At 41.2% G+C, this 20,707-nt stretch overlaps 1 protein-coding gene across 2 annotated transcripts in view; it reads right to left on the bottom strand.

The window, feature by feature from the left end:
* The window catches only part of EDIL3 (EGF like repeats and discoidin domains 3), a 237,376-nt gene that overhangs the window by 57,148 nt on the left and 159,521 nt on the right, over nucleotides 1-20,707 (bottom strand). For both annotated transcript variants that reach the window (XM_039566793.1, XM_039566792.1), the window contains one exon: nucleotides 12,854-13,035. In XM_039566793.1, coding sequence (XP_039422727.1) covers nucleotides 12,854-13,035 — 182 coding nt within the window. The remainder of the gene's footprint in view (nucleotides 1-12,853; nucleotides 13,036-20,707) is intronic.

The raw sequence follows: 20,707 nt of genomic DNA, 5'->3' as shown, positions 1-20,707 counted from the left end.
GAAAAAGTAACCAGCGTGTTTACTGCTCTCAGCACTCATCCTGTAGGAGTAATTCTCTATTAAACGAGTTACACTAACACTTTTGACTCCAGTGAGTCACTCAAATCTGTTTGGGGATGCCAAATAATTCAGTTGTCTACTCTGATGAACACACACCCAATCTAGATTTCACTGGAACTTGAAAAAATCCGTATTAGGAAATAAAAGGGGAAGACTTTATCTCTGAGAGAAAGTGGCAATATGAACAAGTTAATTTTATGAGTTCCTGTGGATTGTACAGTGCACCATTTTCAGAGACAATTCAGAGCCAGTCCTGCAAACCTGCATGGTGGGTGTGCAGCTCCACTGGTAGCTGTGAGTTAATGTAGGAGCTTGTTTTCCATAAAGTAGCCCAAAGGGCTCCACAAAACAAAGGCCATAAGTAACTCCTCAGCATGGTTTACAAACCTTAAAAACCATAGGAAAAAGGGAGATTAAATTCAGAATCATAATGCATGAAGGTAACAGAACAGCAGGGACTGGGACAGCTCCAGCGGAAGGTGTTCATCTCCCTCCTACCATTTGTGATCAAATGTTAGTATATTCATTTTGCAGAAGTTATATACTTGACAAAAAAAGATAAAAAACCACTCAGTTGCATCCAGCTTATCTGCATTATTCCAGGCAGGAGAGGAGAAGAGGGACGAGAAAACAGAGTGACTTTAGGAAGACCCCTCTGTGATGCTCCTGGATGGAATCCATAACCATATTCCCCTCATTTGTTATCTTGCTGTTAGCAATAACACCACTAGCATTTCCTACAGAATATCCTTGTCTGAAGTGTTCCTCCAGAGCAAGCTTTCCAGAAATGCTCAAATTAAAGCCTACGTGAAGCCTTGGGTCTGTGAGACCTTAAATGTAGTTTTACATTCATAAACAGGAACGCATTTTATGGAGAACAAAGGCGTTTACCTGTTTCAGTTATGAGATGGAATAGCATTGTCATAAATAATTCTTCATCTTTTCTAGCACAAAGTAAATATATCTGTACTGCTACTCACCATTGCTCATATAAAAATGGGGTTGAATAAGAGATCAAGGTTATACTGGCATTAAAAGATTTATTACCGCAACCCTTCCCTGCTGATCTCATCAGGTTTTGAAGGATTGAAATTTAATTTTTTTGGTCTCTTTTCTTTTTTTTTTTTTTAAAGTCATAATTCTGACAAATCTAGATAGAAAGCATCCAGAGAAACATTTTTCTGATGAAAAATAGGGACACTTGCAAATGGAAATGTTTTTAATAAACCCAGGAAAGGAACAACCTGACACAATTCCCTCAGTACTGGGATAGTCAGTGAGTCTGAAAGCTCCCTGCCATGCTTCCTTTTCAGCCTCCAAGCACTAGAGCCCCTGAACAGGACAAACAGTGCTGTTTCACCCTGGTTCCACACCAGGAGCAGGGAGCTGCAGAGCTGGGCTGGTGATGAGGAGCAGGAAGGGCACAGCAGGTCAGCCACTATTAACTTCCATGCTGCAAAGCCTCTCTGGCACCTGCACACAAGGTGCTCGTCTATCTCGCCTGTCTGCGGCTTTTTGATACTCTCCTAATCAGCACTGTCAGCAGAGCTCTCCCAGATTTAGTTCAGGGCATTAATGCAGTCAGCACAGTGGCAGTGATGTGTGTTTTAAGCAGCACTCAACGAGGAAATGCAGTGATTTATCCATGGCAGCACTGCAGCTGTTGCTGACATGCTGGAAGGAGGTCTGCACCATGGAGAAAAACAACATGTTTTATCTTAAAATATTGACATGATAGCATAAATTGTTATCTTGTAATAGGCTAGGAGAACAAACGTTTGCTACAGGTTGCCTTGAAAATAATAATTCCCAGCGTGATTTTGGGATTGTACCTCGAGGACAGAGCAATTAAACACTCAGGTTATTTCTGATCCCAGACCATTTTGTTTCACCTGTGTGGATGCAGGTCCAGCAAAGCATCCTCATAACTTTGCTATTAAATCCTCTGGAAACTCATCCTCCTGTTTTTTCCAGTCTATCACACCTCAGGGTAAGAACAAACACCTCTCAGGATTTCCCTCTACTCACCCACACCTCAGCCTCAGTCAACCCTCTAAAAACAACTCATCACCTTTGCCATCCTCAATAAGACTTATTCCTGTACATGCTTCAAATTAGGCATGCAGAATGAGAGATGTAAATTGGACCACTAATTTAATTTGCCTCTCTGTGAAGAGATCAGAATATAGGTTAGATCTTACTTGCATGGAAAACATAAACACAAGGATTGTTTGGCCCGTGTAATGCTAATGTGGAGGAACATATGTTATGAGAATTATCAAAAAGCACCTACTTCATTTGGCTTTTGTTGAGAACTTCCAATTTATGCCTCAGAGAGTTTACATAATTAGACAGACTGAAAACTTGCTTAGTCTGTTCCTTCTTATTATTAAGTCATTATTTTAGTCCCAAAGGTAGTTGTTATGAATGCCATTAACTGGATTATATGAATTATTCAAATACTGGTATGTTTAGACTGTCATCTCAAGAAGGGGCCCATGATCAATATCACATTGTTCAGAGGTTTTTAGCCCTGCAAAATATCATCTTATTTGCAAAGTATTGGTCAAATGAGTATTAACTGTCTCAAACTGAAGGTTACCTAAGAAACACCAAGGTCATTCATTGCTGTTATTAGTTTCCTCATATACTTTGAACTCATGAAAACTCTTCCTGGCTTTGGAATGCTAATGGCTCTCAGAAAGAACTTCCCCACTGTGTCTAGAAGACATCCTGAAGAATCAGCCTAAGAATATGTAAATAAAAATGTCAGTGAAAATATCGGTATGTACTTCCCCTTGTAAAATAGCTTTGATCAACAGCTTGTAGATCTAGAAGATAGGATGTCAAACTCAGGTCACAAATATGTACTTTTCTTTTCATCCTCCAGGAAAACCATCCTCCTTAGGGAAAAGAACTGAATTAGAAAAGGTGCAATATTAAAATCACCATGAAAATATGCTCAGGGGGAAGTTTTTGGTTGTGAAATAACTTCAGCTATTGAGAGGTACTTTCTCTCACATATTTTCCATCTGTTTTTATGGCACTTTGGCAGATGCACTTTGGTAAAAACTCCAAAGACAAATATGACCTTTTCTCAAGCCCCAAAAGGAAAAATTCCCCTTTTGACTTCAGTGAGCTTTGTCTATGTCCTGTGCATGTTCCTAGACCAAGAAAATATGGATTATAGAATCATTAAGGTTGGAAAAGACATCCAGTGTATTGATTAAAGGAATATTAACTATCTGAAATCTGGGAACTCGCAGGAGATCAGACTTCCCTGGCCGTGTGAGATCCCTACTGTGAGATCCCATTTCAACACAGTGGGAAACTAAATCTGCTTAGTCCCTCCACCAGAATAAACTTATCTAGTGATAATATCTCTATCACATGATGCACAACCTGCATTAAAATACATACCTTTATCCCCTTTCTTCATGGTCAAGTGTAATTCTAATCAATCTTTGAGGATAACCTGTTAGTTGCTCAGACACTGGTGCTGTGGGGAGAGAGGCCAAGGTTTGAGATGGACACAAGGAGAGTGAAGAGGTGAAGCACACAGGGAACAGATGGCTTTGTGATTGATGAAAAGACTACTCCACTCAAATGATTTCTTGGCCCACAGATGCTGTTACACAACAGAGAAGATTGGCTCAAATGATTAATATCTCCTGAACGCTAAAAAATTAGCTATTTGTTGAATCATGACAACCACACTCATGAAATATTTTTTATTATCTTTTAAAATTAGGACTCTAAGAAAAAAAGGTGCTATAGAAACTCTAAAAGTTACTCTTCAGTGAGATTTTCCTTATTTATCTGTACGTTTTTCCTCAAAACACTTTTTCTTTCTACAAAAATTTGCAGGCAAAAGATTAGGTTAAAAGCATTAAACATTGCTTGGTTTTGTGATAGACAATCTTTGAAAAGTCTCATTGAGAGAGTCAAAGCTTGAACAATGTCTTTTTATCTTAACCACTCATGGAAGAAGAAGGTTCTGAGAGTGCAGGAGTGAAATATGCTCCCATTTTTCAGTTCACAGAATTTGTGTGTGGTTTAAATTGGAAGGTCTTTGAGGTGACAAATACATGCCACCTTTTCCAGGGGAGGTCAAGGAGGGTGAGTTTACTTTAGCCCCAGTTGTCCGTGGCATTTTCACGGTGCTGGTGACTTCCTGTGTTTCCAACAGCCTAAACCGGTCTGGGGCCATCGATGCTGAGGTGAGAGGAACTTGGATTGAGACCTGGGTGAGCAGCAGGTCCAGAGGGTTGGAATCAGTGTCATGGGGTCCAGCTGGAGATGTGCCACTGGTGGTGTCCCCCAAGGTTCAGTACTGGGCCAAGCATTATTTAACTTACCAATGATTGGATGAGGGGTCTGTGCAGTTCACTGGCCACTGAGGGGTCCTCAGCAGTTCACTGACCACACATGGCTGGGATGAGAGGCCGAAATGCCCCAGGGTTCGGAAGGACCCTTGACAGGTTGGAAAGATGGGCACAGAAGGACTGTCTGAAACTTAATAAGGGAAATGCAGGTCCTGCACCTGGGCAGGAACAACTCCAGGCACTAGCATGGGCTGGGGGGGACCTGCTGGAACAGCTCTGTGGGGAAGGACCAGGGGGTGCTTGTGGGCAACCAACTCAACCTGACCAGCAGAGTGTCCTGGGGGCAAGGAAGGTCAATGGGACTGGGGGGGACACTGGGAGAGCACTGCCAGCAGGTCAGGGAGGGATCCTGCCCTTCTGCCCAGCCTCTGCGGTGTTGTGTCCAGTCCTGGGCTCCCCAGCACAGCAGGGACATGGAGCTCCTGGGGCAGGTCCAGTGGAGGGGGACAAAGATGATTTAGGGCCTGGAGCATCTCCGTGTCCAGGACAAGCTGAGGGAGCCGGGGCTGCTCAGCCTCGAGAGGAGCCCCAGCTGAGAGGGGCCCTCAGCCCTGGCTGTCCCTGGCTGCAGGGAGGGCTCAGGGCAGGGCCCGGGCTCTGCTCCGGGGCCCAGCAGCGGCACCAGAGCACCGGGCAGGGCCTGAGCCCGGCAATTGCCCTGCACAGGAGGCAGAACTGCTGCCCAGGGCAGGGCCCAGCCCTGAGCAGAGCCCAGAGAGGCTCTGGGGTCTCCTCCCTGGGGATATTGCAGAGCTGTCTGAACACAATCCTGTGCCCTGTGCTCTGGGCAGGGAGCAGGGAGGTGGGAGCAGGTGACCCACTGTGGGCATTTCCAGCCTGACCCACTCTGGATTTTGTACATATAAATCCCTATGTACCAGACCAAAACACATCTTAATATACTGGTATGTAATCTTACTTTTCCTTGAACTTTGTTTCCTGAACCTTAGCTGTACTGAGATAACTTGAAACAACACTTTTGTAGAAGTCAAGTCTAGCAGGACAGTGACTATGGGTGAAGATTGTTTGCTTTGCCAGTTTTTAAGAGAGTGGTTAGAAGGCAAAAATGACTCATTTGCCTATCACACGTCAGCATGGCATCATGTCACAGATTTGGATGCTGTCCTAGCCACAAGGTGACTGTGATACCCACACATCATTCTATTATGAACCACCACACAGGTGCTGGGGCACCTTTTAGTTGCTTCTTCCTGATGCGAGAAACCATGTGGACACATATTTGTTCCCTTTTGGTGTCACCACTTTCTAAGATTTGATTGCTTTTAATATCAGAGTGGCAAATGAGGAAGAAAAAAAAGCAAACTTAGTTGAAATGGATGGTGTTGCAGATGCAGGGAATAAAGGGTTTAAAGGTCCAGTTGCTTCAGTCCTTCAGCCACATTAGGCACAGCAACTAAGGAAAGCTGGCATGCAGGCTGACAGAGCACGTTAGGGATGCTGTTCATAACAGCATCAAGTTTCAGTTGCCATGGGGATGCTAACTCTGAACTGACTGCTTTGGCGTATCCAGAACCTCAGCCCAAAGTTGTTTGAACGTGTCTGTGCGTGGGCGTCTGTGCATACGGGGGATGAAAGGAGGAGGTGTGATATGAAATGGATACCAAGATATGGGGCTCCAGGGAGTCTATGGATGATTACACTAAGAAATAGGCTCCCAGTCTCTTTGCTTTCCGCTCTGCTTTGAGTACATAAATCACACTTTTGGCCTGTGAGCTAAATGTATAGATGGTGAGGGAGGTCTGCAGAGAGCAGGCGCTGGTATTGAGTTCACTGAAGTCAGTGAATTTATGGCAGACTTTGGCTAGCAGACAATCTCTTCTAATTCCTGCAGATCAAAGGTCCTGTGTGGCATTGTTTTAATTCAACTGCACTTTCCTTATTAACTTCTGTTCTCCACAGCCAAGGGCTTTCAGGTGCTTGCTGCCACTTATGAATATCCTCCAAGTAAATCCTTCTGTGATATTAAGCCAAATTTTGAAGTACTGACAAAAAAAAGCAGAACTTTCACAACTTTTTAGCATTTAACTTAGCAGGTTAAATCTTCCTCTATAGTGCACATCACCTTATAGGATGACTCTGAGACTGTACTTCATAAAGGTCACCCAACACTGGGATGAGAGCTACATTAAGTGATATTAAACATTTAAGCTGTGGTGACAGGTATTTTTGGAAGCCTGTACACCAGAGCTCATGAATGAGGAAATGAACTTTGACAAAATGAATGGTTTCACAGATGGCAGTTTGCTTGGAGCTCTCACCAACAGATGTTTGAGTGAATGTTGTGCAAGGCCTCTGTGTATTTTGGGTTTTATCATTTCATTAGCAAATAGCTGTCACCTGGTGTGTACTTGCTCTTTGGAAGCTCTTGATGAGGAAGCTGTTAATTTTTTTCTTTCCTTGCCTTTTTTTGAGGAAAAAACCACACCCAATACTTTATGGTTTTCTGCTTGGGGATAAGAATGCTGGAACTTAAGGGTTTTTTTGCAAGTAATTTTTGTGTGTGTTATAGTTGTTATGATTAAGTTTGTGAAATTCATAGTCACAGATTTAATTATGCCATGGGACTGCAAGTCCCAAAAATGTGAGGCTGAGCACCAGAGGTGGGATTGAAACCAAATCTGCTGTGGAGACACTTGTGTAAAAACCAAATTAAGCCTCAATCAAAATACAAATTCTACCTAACAGCAACAATATTCCAATACATTCAGACCTTTTTTTAAATAAACATTCTCAGTAATGACCTCCCTCCCCCTAAAAAAAATTAATTCTAAATAACACAGAGGTCAGGGAAGTATTTTGCCCTGAATCTGCTGGGGTAGATCCCTTTCCATCACAGGTCATCTTTTTTATTAACAATCTCTGCAGCAAATCTGTTTACTTGGAGTTTAAAGAAATATAGTGAAGACATTTTCTTAAAGCCATGCAAAGTTATTAAAAAAGCAAAATTGAAAAAGCAAAAAGTATTATTTACAGCAGACACACTGAGACAGTAAATAAACCAAATGTATTTTATTTTGGACTGGAGTACTAATATATTCAAATTGCCAATTAGAAGTTGGGCACATTTTCTGTCAAACTGTTTTATTTCTGATTATAGTGTTTCATCTGAACTTTAGCATATCATTTCAGAAAAGCCACTTGGGGAATAAATTTGAAAAATGATGGAATTATAGTTCTCTTTCTGTGTATTCTAAGTAAGAATTGTAGCTTTTCCGTTTTGAACTCACTATTTGACTTTCAAAAACTGACCTCAAAAAAGAAACAAATATATAAAATATTGATGGAAAGGGATGAAGTCTTTGAAGAGGAAGAAACCCCAAACTAAATATTTGGAATCATCTAGTATGCAATAGAAACTAGAAGAGAAAAGCTAGCTATCCAACCTGAACCAACTATACTTCCCATTTCTTAATTCTGCAACCAACTGAGCAGTCCACCTCCTTTGTAGATGAATCCTTCAATCCTCCTACTACTCACAATAATAAAGTAAATATTTTAATTTAATTTAATTTTATTTTATTTTACTTAAAAAAGCAATTGGTAACCATACCAATGTCTCTGGAGAAACACTTTATGCCATTTTAATGAGGGATAACAAAATAGGGGTTTATTATTCTATTGAATACTTTACATTTATATACAACTATCTCCAGCAACAGGTCAGGTGTTCAAACACATCTCCCACACAGTGGCTTGGTGCTCAGCAATTAGTGCATTTTGTTAACATTCTCCAGATGTAATCTATGCTCGAATCTGTTCTTGGTGTCTGTGGGTTAACACCTTGTAAAAACAATTTCCACGTCCAAAAGACCACAGAATACTTGAAAAACATAACCAAACAACAACCAACCAACCAAAAAAAAACCCCACAACAACAAAAACAACAACAAAAACCTCAATAGGCAGGGATCCTCTTCACAATCACATCCTCCAGGAGCAAAGGAGGCTCAGGGGGGACCTTGTGGCTCTGCACAAGTCCCTGACAGGAGGGGGCAGCCGGGGGGGTCGGGCTCTGCTGCCAGGGAACAGGGACAGGAGGAGAGGGAACGGCCTCAGGCTGGGCCAGGGCAGGCTCAGGGTGGACAGCAGCAGGAATTTCCCCATGGAAAGGGTGCTCAGGCCTTGGCAGGGGCTGCCCAGGGAGGTTTGGAGTGCCCATCCCTGGAGGTGTCCAAGGAAGGGCTGGAGGTGGCACTCAGTGCCCTGGGCTGGGGACAAGGTGAAGGTGGGGATCAGTCATAGGTTGGCCTCAATGGTCTGGGAGGGCTTTTCCAACCTTAGTGATTCTGGGATTCTGTGATTCTCTCGTGTATTTCTGAAGTTGATATTTGGGTCACTCAACCTAGTCCAGCATGCCCTGCAGTGAAGCAGGAGTCACTGGAGTTCTACTGGGAGCTCCTTCTCTGCTCCAGCATCCATGATCTAGGTGGCATGTCTTAATGTTCTTGCGTAAATTCTCTGCAAATTGGGCAAATTCCCTGCCCATGGCAGGGGGTTGGAACCAGATGATCTTTCAGGTCCCTTCCAACCCAAACCATTCTATGATACCATGAAAAAAAGGGTAATTTCTCAAGGAAGGAAATGGGAGACAAGTCATGAATAGGGGAAAAATGAATTAAGAAATGTGAGGGTGGTTAAAGCTGGGAGACCAGCCTGGGAGTGATGAAAGTGGGAGAAGAGAAGAAGTGTAAGAAGGGCACGGGCATGGATTCCTAGGCTAGAAATCACTAGAGAGGAGTAACATTCACTAAGTCCTTCTGGCAGCTTGTGTTAGAGATTAGCTGCCACTATGATTTTGGATACGGTAGAGGCATAACAGAAACAATAATCCTGCCCATGGCCATATCTATTCTGATTCATGCTGCCTTAAAAAGAATAAATAATATATGAATTGAAAAATACAGATGCAAGAAATGAGCAGGGATGAAGTGAAATCAGAATAAGACAAATCAACATATTTTAAAACCAAAAATGCAAAAGGACATAAGGGAAAAGAGAAACTGCTGTTTAAACAAAAACAAAAAACAAACAAGCAAACAAAAAAAAAAAAGAGTTGCTAGAAAAGACTCATTACTGGAACAGGCAAAGTGAGAGTTTTGGTTATACTTCAGGACCAATTAATGAAAAATAGATGTATGGGATTTTTTTTTTTGTCATTGTATTTGCAAACGATAAAAGTTAATATCACTAATAAAGTGGTTAGCAGTACACAGGTGCTATTTTATCACAGCCAGCCTGTGAGGAGAAACAGAGGTCAGGAGAACTTTAAAAGGCAGATATGACTTACTCAGGCTTTAATTTGCTTCCAAAAGCATGGTCAGTGACCCTTTAAATCACAAGCCAATTACAAGCATTGTAGTGCCATTACTACTTACATGCTGAGAGTGTAAATTTAAAATGGCAATTTCAATTTTCAGTTCATTGGGAGAATGCAGGAAAATGAAATTGCGTACTAATTAGTTCATGTGTATCAGACACCTGAAAGATTAGAGAAAAAAAACTTCTGCACTCATTACAAGTGAGTTATAAGCAGAGCACTCAAACCTTTTATTTTCCAGGCTGCATATAAATAAAGAAATTAAATGACAAAGAAAATTGATAATGATGGAACAAGGCAAAAATAGCTACAGGCCTGTACATAATCACACTTTGAGGGACTTTGCCCATTATACACGGCTTCCTTTAGAATTTATCTAGCATTAGAAGCTACAAGAGGGGAACAGGCGTTTGCTTCAGGTTCCCCACGCTAAATGTTAATTTACATGTCCTAAAAATGGATTTTCCAGCTTTGCAACTTTCCACTTAATCTCTGCCGAACATTCACACTGTTTTTCAGTGCCTTCTCCCGGACCAGGTGCTTCATCACTCAGAGCAGCATGGGAAAGGTTCCCTGTGCAGGCTGCTCGCACTAGGGTCTGGGAAGAAGCTGGTGACACAACCGAGTAAAAACTCAGGTAGAGGGTTTGAGATCTTTTCTCCCACATGACCAAGGAAAGTAGCCAGAAATTTAGCCCAAATCTGACTTTTTGTACCCCTCCGCAAGCATTTAAGAAGTGTCTCCCCGGGTAATACAGAATCTGTGCAAAAATAAAACAGGGGATTTCTGCTTCCCCTCGCAGCAAAAACTGTTCACCCAAAAGAGGGTCAGACAGTGTTTGTGTCTTAAAGCTTATTTCATGCTTGGAGAACAAGACAGTTCTATGATGTAGAGAACTACTATGCATAAAGTGTGAGACTGTGGATGTCTCTACCTTGCCAGATCTAAAAAGAGTTTCTGCGGAACACTAAAAATCACTTTTTTCCTGCAAGTATCATCTTCATAAAAAGTTTCAGATTTTCCGGTCCCAGAGGTTTTAAAGAAAGAGAAAAGGAAAGAAAGAAATCCTCTCAAGACTTCTGTTCTGAAATTATGAGGAATATTTTTAATTTTGCTCTGAACTGAAAAAAAGAGTACCACAAAAAAGTATTTGGCAAGTTTTGTGAAAATTATAGACTAAAGTTTATTTTGCAAGAAAAATAAGAAGAAAATGAAGGGAGTGCTTAAAACATATTAATTGTGTGACCTAAGCTTCTCAAAAGTCCTTATACCCCATGGCTGTCAAAATTACAGAATAACCTGTATGGGATTGGAATTACCTCCAGAACTCCAAAAAAACCCCCAGATTCTTTAGACCTGATGCCATGGTATGAGACTTTAACACATTTTCTCCACTGGCCCAACATTCCTTGCACGTAAGAGCAAAGGGAAAACTTCCGGAGAGCAAAGTCCGAGGGAACTTGGCAGCTGCCCCCATAGTGCCAAGCACAAATGTGGAAGCATCAGACCATTAGATATCCCCATCCAGATCATCTCCCAGAAAAGACATGTCTAGGGGGCCAGTGCTAAACGATTTTGAAATCTTTTTCCAGCTCATTTAATAAAGCCCACCCTCTTAACACAGCCCAAAAGCTACTGTAATGCTGAGTTTTTCATTATCCATTAAAGTAACATTAGCTTTCTACTCCCATGGAGATAATTCTGCTCAGGTCCCTCTGCGTGATCCTTTCCAGTTCTTTTCAATGTATAAATTTTACAGACTTCCTAACCCCTCTGATCTTTACGATGACAACTGACTTACAACACATTGAAGGGCCTTTGTGTTTTCACTCTGCAATAAATAACAAGCAGTGATACCAGCTTTCGTTCTTCAGAGCTGACAAAATCCAGCACTCCCACTGCACCAGTTTCAGAAAACTTCATCAAACAGTGCTTTGTGTCTGCTCTCCACACAAGAAAAATGAGCAGGTAATCCTGTTTGCTTTCCCCCCAGACATATGGGAGCCTCTCAGAAAAATCACCAGTGGTAGTCAGGGCAAAAACATTGAATATTAACAAATATTAATGCCATGTACACCAAGGCAGCTTCAAGAAGAGCGTGTCTGACACAGCTGAGGGCATTATGGACTGTTCAACTTCGTGCTGGCAGATAAAATGCTCAAACAACATGTTGTGCTAGATCCTGCAGTGGGTCTATTGGAAGGGAAACGTCCTCCTCACACGTTGCCCATGCAGATCAGTGCAGAAGGTTTTCCCATAAGTATCTAACTCACCAACCTTTATTAACCAATAGCTGAAATTGCCAAAGCTTTGCCCAATTCATACATCGCGAAGAGAAACAGCATCCAAGCAAAGAGCTACAGCAACCACAAGACAGTCATTACCTTCATTAAAACACTGCTAGGGGACCTCAAAGTCGCTGCTTTGTGGCTTTTACTGAAGATGTGTTGGGCACAGAGAAATCCAGTTCACAGTGAGGGCACTGCTGTTTGAATCACTCTAACAATAACATCCTTGAGTGGGATGAGAACACGTGCATTTTCAGCCCCATGGATGTGGCTGAACTAACAGCAGTTTCAACCTTAATTGAAACAGTTCTTGTTACTTCCAGTAGTACTTAACCTGTGCACCCAGAGCTGCTCAGCAAAGAGTACCAGCTCTGCCACCAGGTTCTAGCATGGCCAAAACCACACTTAAAGCACCTTTAGCATGTGTCAAGATACCTCCACCAAGAGATATTGCTGGGATATGCTTCTAAGGGCCTAACCACCAAAAGCAACATATGTGGAACGCAGCTTCTTTGAAAGGAGCCTGTAAAAATCTGCTTCCACGGTTTAGAGCCACAATGGAACATATGCACGCGGTTTTTTAAATAAAAAAAAGGCTCGTGCATTCGTAAAGTCCAGATTATCACTGTTTTGCAACTAAATAGTCCCTTTTAGCCTCAGCTGTGTCTGTGACAGTGAATAAGAACCTATCTGTTCATTAACCACTTGTCTTCATCAGTTTCTTAAGTGACACTGGCAATTGAATCAAGGGTATTTTTTTCCTCCTCAGCTCCATCTGTTACCTGAATCCATGGCCATCTGTCATTTTCTGCAGCAGTCCAGGCATTCACAAGACCCTTCTTATTAAGTCGTGCATAGTACGGGTACCACTTCTGCAGTCCGAAAAGAGCTCGGTGAGTGGACGATGCGGTAATTTGTTGGTTTGACACAATCCCTCCTTCTATCCCAAGTGGGCCAGAGCATCCTGCAAATGGGAAAAAAAAAAAAAAAAAAAAAAAATTCAACTGAAATGATCAACTGTTCTGAGTCCCAGGTGGCTGTAATTACAATAGCATTCAAATAGATCCAAAATGTCATGCCAAATGCAGCTTAGAAGAAATTTAAAGTATTTGACTGTATCATCCTTTTGTAGAAATTAAAAAAAAAAAACAACAAAAGTGTTGCTTGCAAATAAGTATTCCCATTATAAAATTAATGAAATTGATTGAACTTTTAATTTCTTTTAGTTTGTTCTAGCTGAAGACTTGTGAGTTTGGGTTTAATGGACACAATGAAAGAAAACAATCCTGATTCAAATATTGAAATGATTACTAAAAGTAAATTTAAAATTCTGTCATTACTTCAAAGTTCCATATTGTTGCTCTTGCCTCAAAGTTCAGCATTCAGCCAATGCACTACAAATTGTTATTGCAGCTATATTTAGAAATATGAAAAGAGACATAAGTTTTCATTCAGTTACATTAAAAATATTTAAAGATTTATATATTTAATCAGCAAACCACAAAGTATGTATTTAACTGAAATGTTCCATTATGTTCATAATTTTATGTATGGTATTCATCATTAATGTATTCACCAGAAATACTTGTAATCTTTTTAAAAATCAATATATTTCTGCATACATTGTTTTTTGAAGCCACTCCATTTGGGCACAGCAATAAAAACATTCAGCTATTGTGAGCAATCCAAACTGAGAAAATTATGAAAATTCATTACATACAAACAATTGGCAGTCTATCTACTATTCAACACCCCCAACTGAGTATGTGAAATTTTCCTGTCCTCAGTTCTGATGCAGAATTTAAAGAGAAGGTAATTACAGGAATTACTCTGGCAGCCAGTGTTACTCAGTTGCCCAAAAGATCTGCTTTGTGGGTCAGCTGCACTTTGGCAATTTTGAACACCACAGGACAGATGTTTACTTACATTTCAGGTTTTCTCAGAAACCTGGCAGTGCATCACCTCAAGCAATACCCAAAAATGAACTCTGAAATCGTACTGTTACGAAATCCTTACACCACATGGGCAGAAAGTCACAAATAATTTAATTCCTCATTAATTTAAAGATACCGAGAAGAAAGAGTGACCAGTGCAATTTTCTCTTCTCAGCCAGGAGACAGCGCAGGGAGTCACTGGTAGCACAATCCCCAGGTGTGGGGTGTCACTGATGATGGAGACAAATATAAACTGAATCAAAGTTTTAAGTTGATTATGGAGGCAGTGTGATGGACAAGCACATGGCTGTGCTCTGAAAAGGTAAACCATGCAGGTGGGGTTCAGGGAGCGTTCCTTCTTAAACACAAAACCTGGCCCAAACTTACAGGAGATGCTCAAATGAAATCCTGGCCCCACCCAAATTAACAACTGACTTGCACCAAAAAATCACACAGGTTTTTACCAGCTTACAAAGCTCAGCTAGAAGCTAAACTCCTTATGCTACTTCTCTTTATCAGCCACCAACAGAAGTTTTTCCTTCAGCACTCGACCAATAACTGCACAAAACATGACAAAACACTCCTCTCTCCTGTTCCTGTGTCAGGCGCGAAGCGGCACCAGAAGAAAACAGACCCGTTGTTACCAGTATAGGCAGGCACAATATAGAATACACTCAGAAAACCCACATATGCTGGAAAAGTGTTATTCCTCATTGTGTTTTCATCAGGCATTACCTAAGGTCTATTCAAATCTTAGCCGTTTCTGAAGTATTTTCATTGAGGTAGAATAAAATCTTTTGGTGTGTAAACTGCTGAATCTGCTTGCAAGCCAGAGGTAAATGACTCTTCTCTCCTAAGAAAAGTGCATGTTTTCAAGAGTTTTCTATATTTAAATATTAAAAAAATCTGTGTTGTTTCATAATGGAAAAGAAAGTTCACAGAGATGTGTGTACGTGTATGTGTAACTCACCAACACACCTCTACCTACAGGACACACACATGAAATAGATTGCCCATCTTTAACAGCTGCAATCATAGACTGATAATTATTTAAAAACAGAGATGTGAGAAAACAGAAGAGAGGTTTTCTGAGGGGACCTTGAAAGGAGGCATGCTGGAGCCATGTTGCTTGATGTTTGCCGTGTATGTTGCTGCATTTCCTATTTGAGATGCATTAAATACTATTTGAAAGATGGGCGAAATCCTTACAAGAGAAAGCTGAATTTTCCTTTCTAACTTGAAGTCAATTTCCTTTCAAAATTTAATTACCAACCAAAACACTTAACTCTATTTTTTCAGCTATGACCATACAAGCTCAGCAGTGTTTATCTTCCTTAGCTTTAGAAGGATTACTCCTAGAATCGAAAGAAAATGGCTACATTCAGGGAATAGGTACTTTATTGTACAAGCTCCTTTGCAGTTCCAGTCATAGTTTTGTCATGTCTGTCAGTTCTTCAATCTGAGTTCAACACAAAATTTACCACTCCTAAAAGTTAAAACCACTTTGGTGGTCAGTTCAGACATGACAATATCAGAGGTGCGGAAAGCACAAGACTGGGTAATAGTTTCTAAACAATATTATAATTACATTTCTTAAATTATCAGAACATTCTGCTACTTTTCGAAATTTGTTGAACAGCCAAGACTTCAGCAGAAGTTTTATTAAGATATGGTAAATGAGGTCCTCCCACTGTTAAACCTGCCCTCTTACTCACCCTTTAGGTATTTATTTTAATCAGACATCATTTTCTACAAGGAAACCTTTCAATTTACCTTCTTTTATCAGTTAAAATCAAATATTTAACATATTTTTGGATAGTCAAATACCACAGCAAATGGACTTCCCTTAGCCATATGCCCATTAATTTCTTCCAAAAACTCCACTAGATTAATGAGTCGTTCTTTCTTCTTATAAAAGCTCTAATGGGGCTATTACTCTCTAAATTCACAAGACATTTGCTTTCCCTGAAAACTCTCAACTGAATGACCCATCTCTAGTTCCATTAAATATGTTTTATCACTAAAAGACTGGTTACAGACCAGTTTCTGCACCTATGATATTAAATTTCAGACACAAAAAATTCTTTCCTTCAAGTTATAAATTATGTTTTTAGGTGTTTAAGAGTAGTGATATACCATTGACCACTAACAATGAAAACAGTCAAGAAGAGCTTTCTCAGATTGTTTGGTTTCTTTAAAAAAACTGAGATGCATATTTTGCAGAACAAGATGTATTATATTTTATTGCTATGCCTCTGTTTCTATTAAATCCATGCTTATTTAAAAAGAAATCATGACAGCTTGGGAAATCATAATATCACTACAGTAACTGTGTACAATTCAGACTGGTCAATGTTAGTCATTAATTTAAAAAAATGATATTTTTATTAGTTAATGCAGATACATTGGGGTATGACAATACTCTTTATGAAAAGAAGTAAAAAAAATTAAACAGCAATTAAAAAGCTGCCTAACATGACAGATTCACAAGGCAGATTGTGTCATCTGGATCTGGTATTTCGGTGTTATTAAAAAGCAAGATACTGAGTCAAGTAATATGGGTTTTGATCCTACAGTGACAATTATTGGTATGCACTGAATGAAACCCACTTAATGCTTCTCTTTTTCTCACCAAACACAACCCTATTCCCACAAAACCTCACTATCCATGGAGATAACAATGCCAAGGTGTACCAAGAGTTACATGAATGGATCCAGGGAAGGATGGGAAAAGTCCGTAACACAGGAAAAGTGAATTTTTCAGTTCTCCTGAAGGTCCCCACCATGCAAAGACAGCAGAGTTATAAACCTGCCTTGAAGGCTTCTCTAACAACCTCAACTTTAATTAGATCTAGAATCATTATGTACCATTTTGCACCAAAAAACAATTGGTTTCTAGTCCAGATTTCCCTTGTAGACCAAGGATATGGGGATCAAACAGGTCCCCAGAAAGAAGATGAGTTCTGTCCTTCCACCCTTATCTCTGGCAACAACAAATCCCTCCAGCTGAACAATAATATTTGAGCAAAACAAAGTAGCTGACAGTTACCTTACTGTGGTTTACATTGATTTCTCCTCAGAAAAACATTAAAATAGGGAAATAAGTTGCTGGTTCCTGTTCTTTATAGCAAAAAAGACAAACTATTTTAAGATACTATAGCAAGAGATAATAAGCAGAAAGCACTGGGTTAATATGTTGCTTGAGCATATTTAATTTGAACTTTTACATTTATGTCAGTCCACAAATTAAGAAAACGTCCAAATGGTTTAAAAATTGCTTGAAAATGTGAGGATTATGCTTCTGCAGCTAGAATGAAAAGATTTCTAGCTATTGATGATGAAACATGCCTGATTTTGCAGCACGAATGCATAACTTTCATTTCCTCTGTTGGTCTGCCTCTAGCTAATGTCATGAGAACAAACAGATGCAAAATTGAAGGCAGGGAGAAAACAAATCTGCTGTAGACATCTGCAATCCTTTCTTCCTCCAAGCACCTCATTTTCTGGAATGAGATTACCCTGGCTGTGCTTAGCAGGGCCTGGTAATGGGGCTGAACACCAACCCTGACAATGGGATTACAGATGACCCGTGGTACTGCAGTAATTCATGTTGCTTCCCACACTGCAGTCCAGGCTCCGGGCTCCTATTTCTTCTTCTCATTCCTCCTGCCACACAGACATCCTTGCCCAGTTTGTTCTGCCAGGGACAGCTCTTAGATAACAGCAAGTCTGATTTTTAGGAAATCATTAGATGGATATGGACAGTCATTTAAGAGTCTGTTACCAAAGTGCCCACCCATATGCAATGTGATGTTTTTGCAGGGCTTGCTTTTTCACAACCATTACATGATAATGCTAAAATCTTCTATATAAGTGCTACCTAAACTGCTTTTGCAGAGAGGCGGTTGGAGACACAGCTTCCACTCCTTCTAGAGGTGTCTGTGGACCCTCTCATGGTTTCAGTGATGTGACAGTCCCCACGTGCCCACTTTACCACTGAACAGTGGGGTTACAGATGACGGCTGATACTTCATTAATTCACTCTGGTGTATGCATAGATTACCCACATGGAGTCTAGGCTTCAGCCTATTCCTTCTTCTTTCACACAGAGATTTCAACTCCCTGCCTATGAGCAATTTTTGACACTGCACTCCCCAGGCTGGGATTCACATCCCTCTGATGGATATTCAGAGGGATTTCCTACCTTGGGCAAGTGTGCAAAAAAATTATACTTCCAGCCTAGCACAGGAGCATATGGAGACAGCAGCTCAGGCAGTGAAAGCAGATTATGTCTTTTTCTATACAGTGCTGTGATTGAAATGGAGGGTTGCTATTCAGGACTGGTTTGCTTAGTCTGGTAATTCCTGCATTCTCCTTCTCAAGTAGTATGGTGTTCTGGTTTGGCCAAATTTCGAAATATATCCTCTGAGAGAAGGCAGGTTACAAACCACCCCTCCCCCACCAGGTTCAGGAATAATAAATTTTCCTCGAAGGAAAGTGCAGGAGATAAAAACTATTTATTTAACAAACACACGGGAAAAGGATAATAATGTTAAATAATAAAATCTCTCGCTGTGGAGAAAAAACCTGGGAAAGTGTCAGAGTCCTCCCTGTGGTCTCCTTAGAGCTGGGGCTTGGCCCAGGGCCAGGCCCTCTGTGCTCGGTGGAAAGTCCTCCCGACGTGTTCTGATATTGAAGCAGTCCAGTGGAAAAGGGAGACAATCCAAAATTCCAGGGAAGAAAAAAAGTTCAACTCTCAGTCTCCCTTCAGAGAAAAATTGGCCAAAAGCTGACTGGGAAGCAGCAAACCAGGTGCTTCCTCGCTCCCCTGCTGCAGCTGGGAAAAAAAAAGGCGCTATTTCTGTGTGACCTTGAACAAGCTGCAAGCTGCTTTGAAAAAGCTTTGCTCAGTTTTTCCTCCCCTCTCTCAGACTCAGTTTAAAGGCATAGAAAAGCACAAAATTAATTCCTGGGCATAAGGCAGTGATATGGGATACACATCATAGAGCAACCCCAAGACAGATGGATAGGATTGCAAATTTCACATCAAAACCCATTGACTAATGGATTAATGTTGGGGAACTGCAACAGAGAACAAAGTTGAAGAAGGGACCTATCCAAGAGGACTAAAATTAAAGGAAGATACAACTTCTGATTTAGGAAGATCCTTAAACTGAAGACTCCTTGAAGCTGGGAAAATACACTGGGACAACCATTACTTGGTGCTTGTCCCTTTTCTTACACTCACTCATCAAAAATTCTCTTCTGATCACTGTCTAAAACATGAGTAATAGATTGTCACCAGACCAAGCATTGTTATTCCCATGCTCAAAAAGAGGAGTGCATCTTAAACCTCATATCTGAAAAGACATAATGAGAAAAATATTTTTTTTATTTTTGGTATTTTTTCATGAGTTGATTGTGTTTGTGGTCAACTCCATCACGTTAATAGTACCAACATAATCCCTAGGCATGTTCAAAGTGATTTTAACAGAATTGGGCTGGGAAGAACTTCAGAATGAAGATTTGTGTATCCCTAACTGAGACAATCATGGCATCAAACTATCTGGAGAATTTTCTATCCAAAGAAATGTCAAGTACATTACAACAGAACCATTCCCAACACGTTTCCTGAATTCATTTCTTTTTCAAAAGCTCTGGTGGTGAACATTCAACTGTCAGGGTCCCTCCCCCCTGCCATGTGGTCCTGGGAGAGGGGCCCTGGGGGGGAGACACAGGGTTTCCCTGCCCCTGGTCAGCCTCGTTCCCCATTGGTTGTTTTGTGTTCCCCTGCGTGGGCAAAGGACCCTCGGGTCCCGTGATTGCAGCAGTTCCTCGGCAGATCCTCAGCCATGTGGCTGGGAAAATAAACATCTCTCTGAAACATCTATCAAGAATCAGCCTATATATATTTCTTTTCTATGGGCCTTGTTGATTGATACACGTGTTGCAGTATCCACATTGTAACAGATGGTAGGTAATGCGGGCAGAGCGATCCCTGATCCCTAAGGACAGTGACTGATTTGTGAGTAAACTCTGGATTTCTCTTCTTGTTTCCATTTTGCTGTTCCATCTCTAAACTATGGAGGAACCGTGGAAAGACTCTTGCCTCTCAGAGCCGCATACGGACATTTATCTTAAACTTGAAAAGATTCTTGAACAACGATTTGTAAATTTTGGCTTAATTCAAGCTCAAAAGGAACTGAAACACTTCCTGGCATGGTTGTTTAAGAACCTTTTCTACGTTTCTTGGGATTTGATTCCTACCAAAGACTTTTGGAAGACCGATTGGACACAGTTAATTTCTGAGTCAAAATATATGCCAATGGAAGAATATTTTCATGACTATTATTTAATTACCAAGACTGTTGAGCAATGTCAGCTGTGTCTTGGCGAAGGGAAGCGTGCCTCAGAGACTGTGCAGTCTCACCCACGTGGACCGAGCACTCTCCAAGCAGCAGCGAGGCAGTTCCTGCACGCGGGCAGAGCGGCGCGAGCTGCAGTGTCGGCAGCGGAGCAAGGCACGGCGGGAGCGGCGCGATCCGGTGGTGCCCGCCCTGCCCCGCACAGTGTGTGGTGGAGTGAGCCCTGTGAGAGGGGTGGCACACGGGCGGTGGCGGTGGAGTGGAGCCGCGCCCAGCCGAAATGCGTGCTGGAGCAGGGTGCAGGGGGGTGTTGCTCGGGTGCCCGGCCGAGACATGG

The sequence above is a fragment of the Corvus cornix genome, chromosome Z, assembly GCF_000738735.6.
Source record: "Corvus cornix cornix isolate S_Up_H32 chromosome Z, ASM73873v5, whole genome shotgun sequence".
Lineage (NCBI taxonomy): Eukaryota > Metazoa > Chordata > Aves > Passeriformes > Corvidae > Corvus > Corvus cornix.
This window is presented reverse-complemented; position numbering and strand designations above follow the sequence as displayed.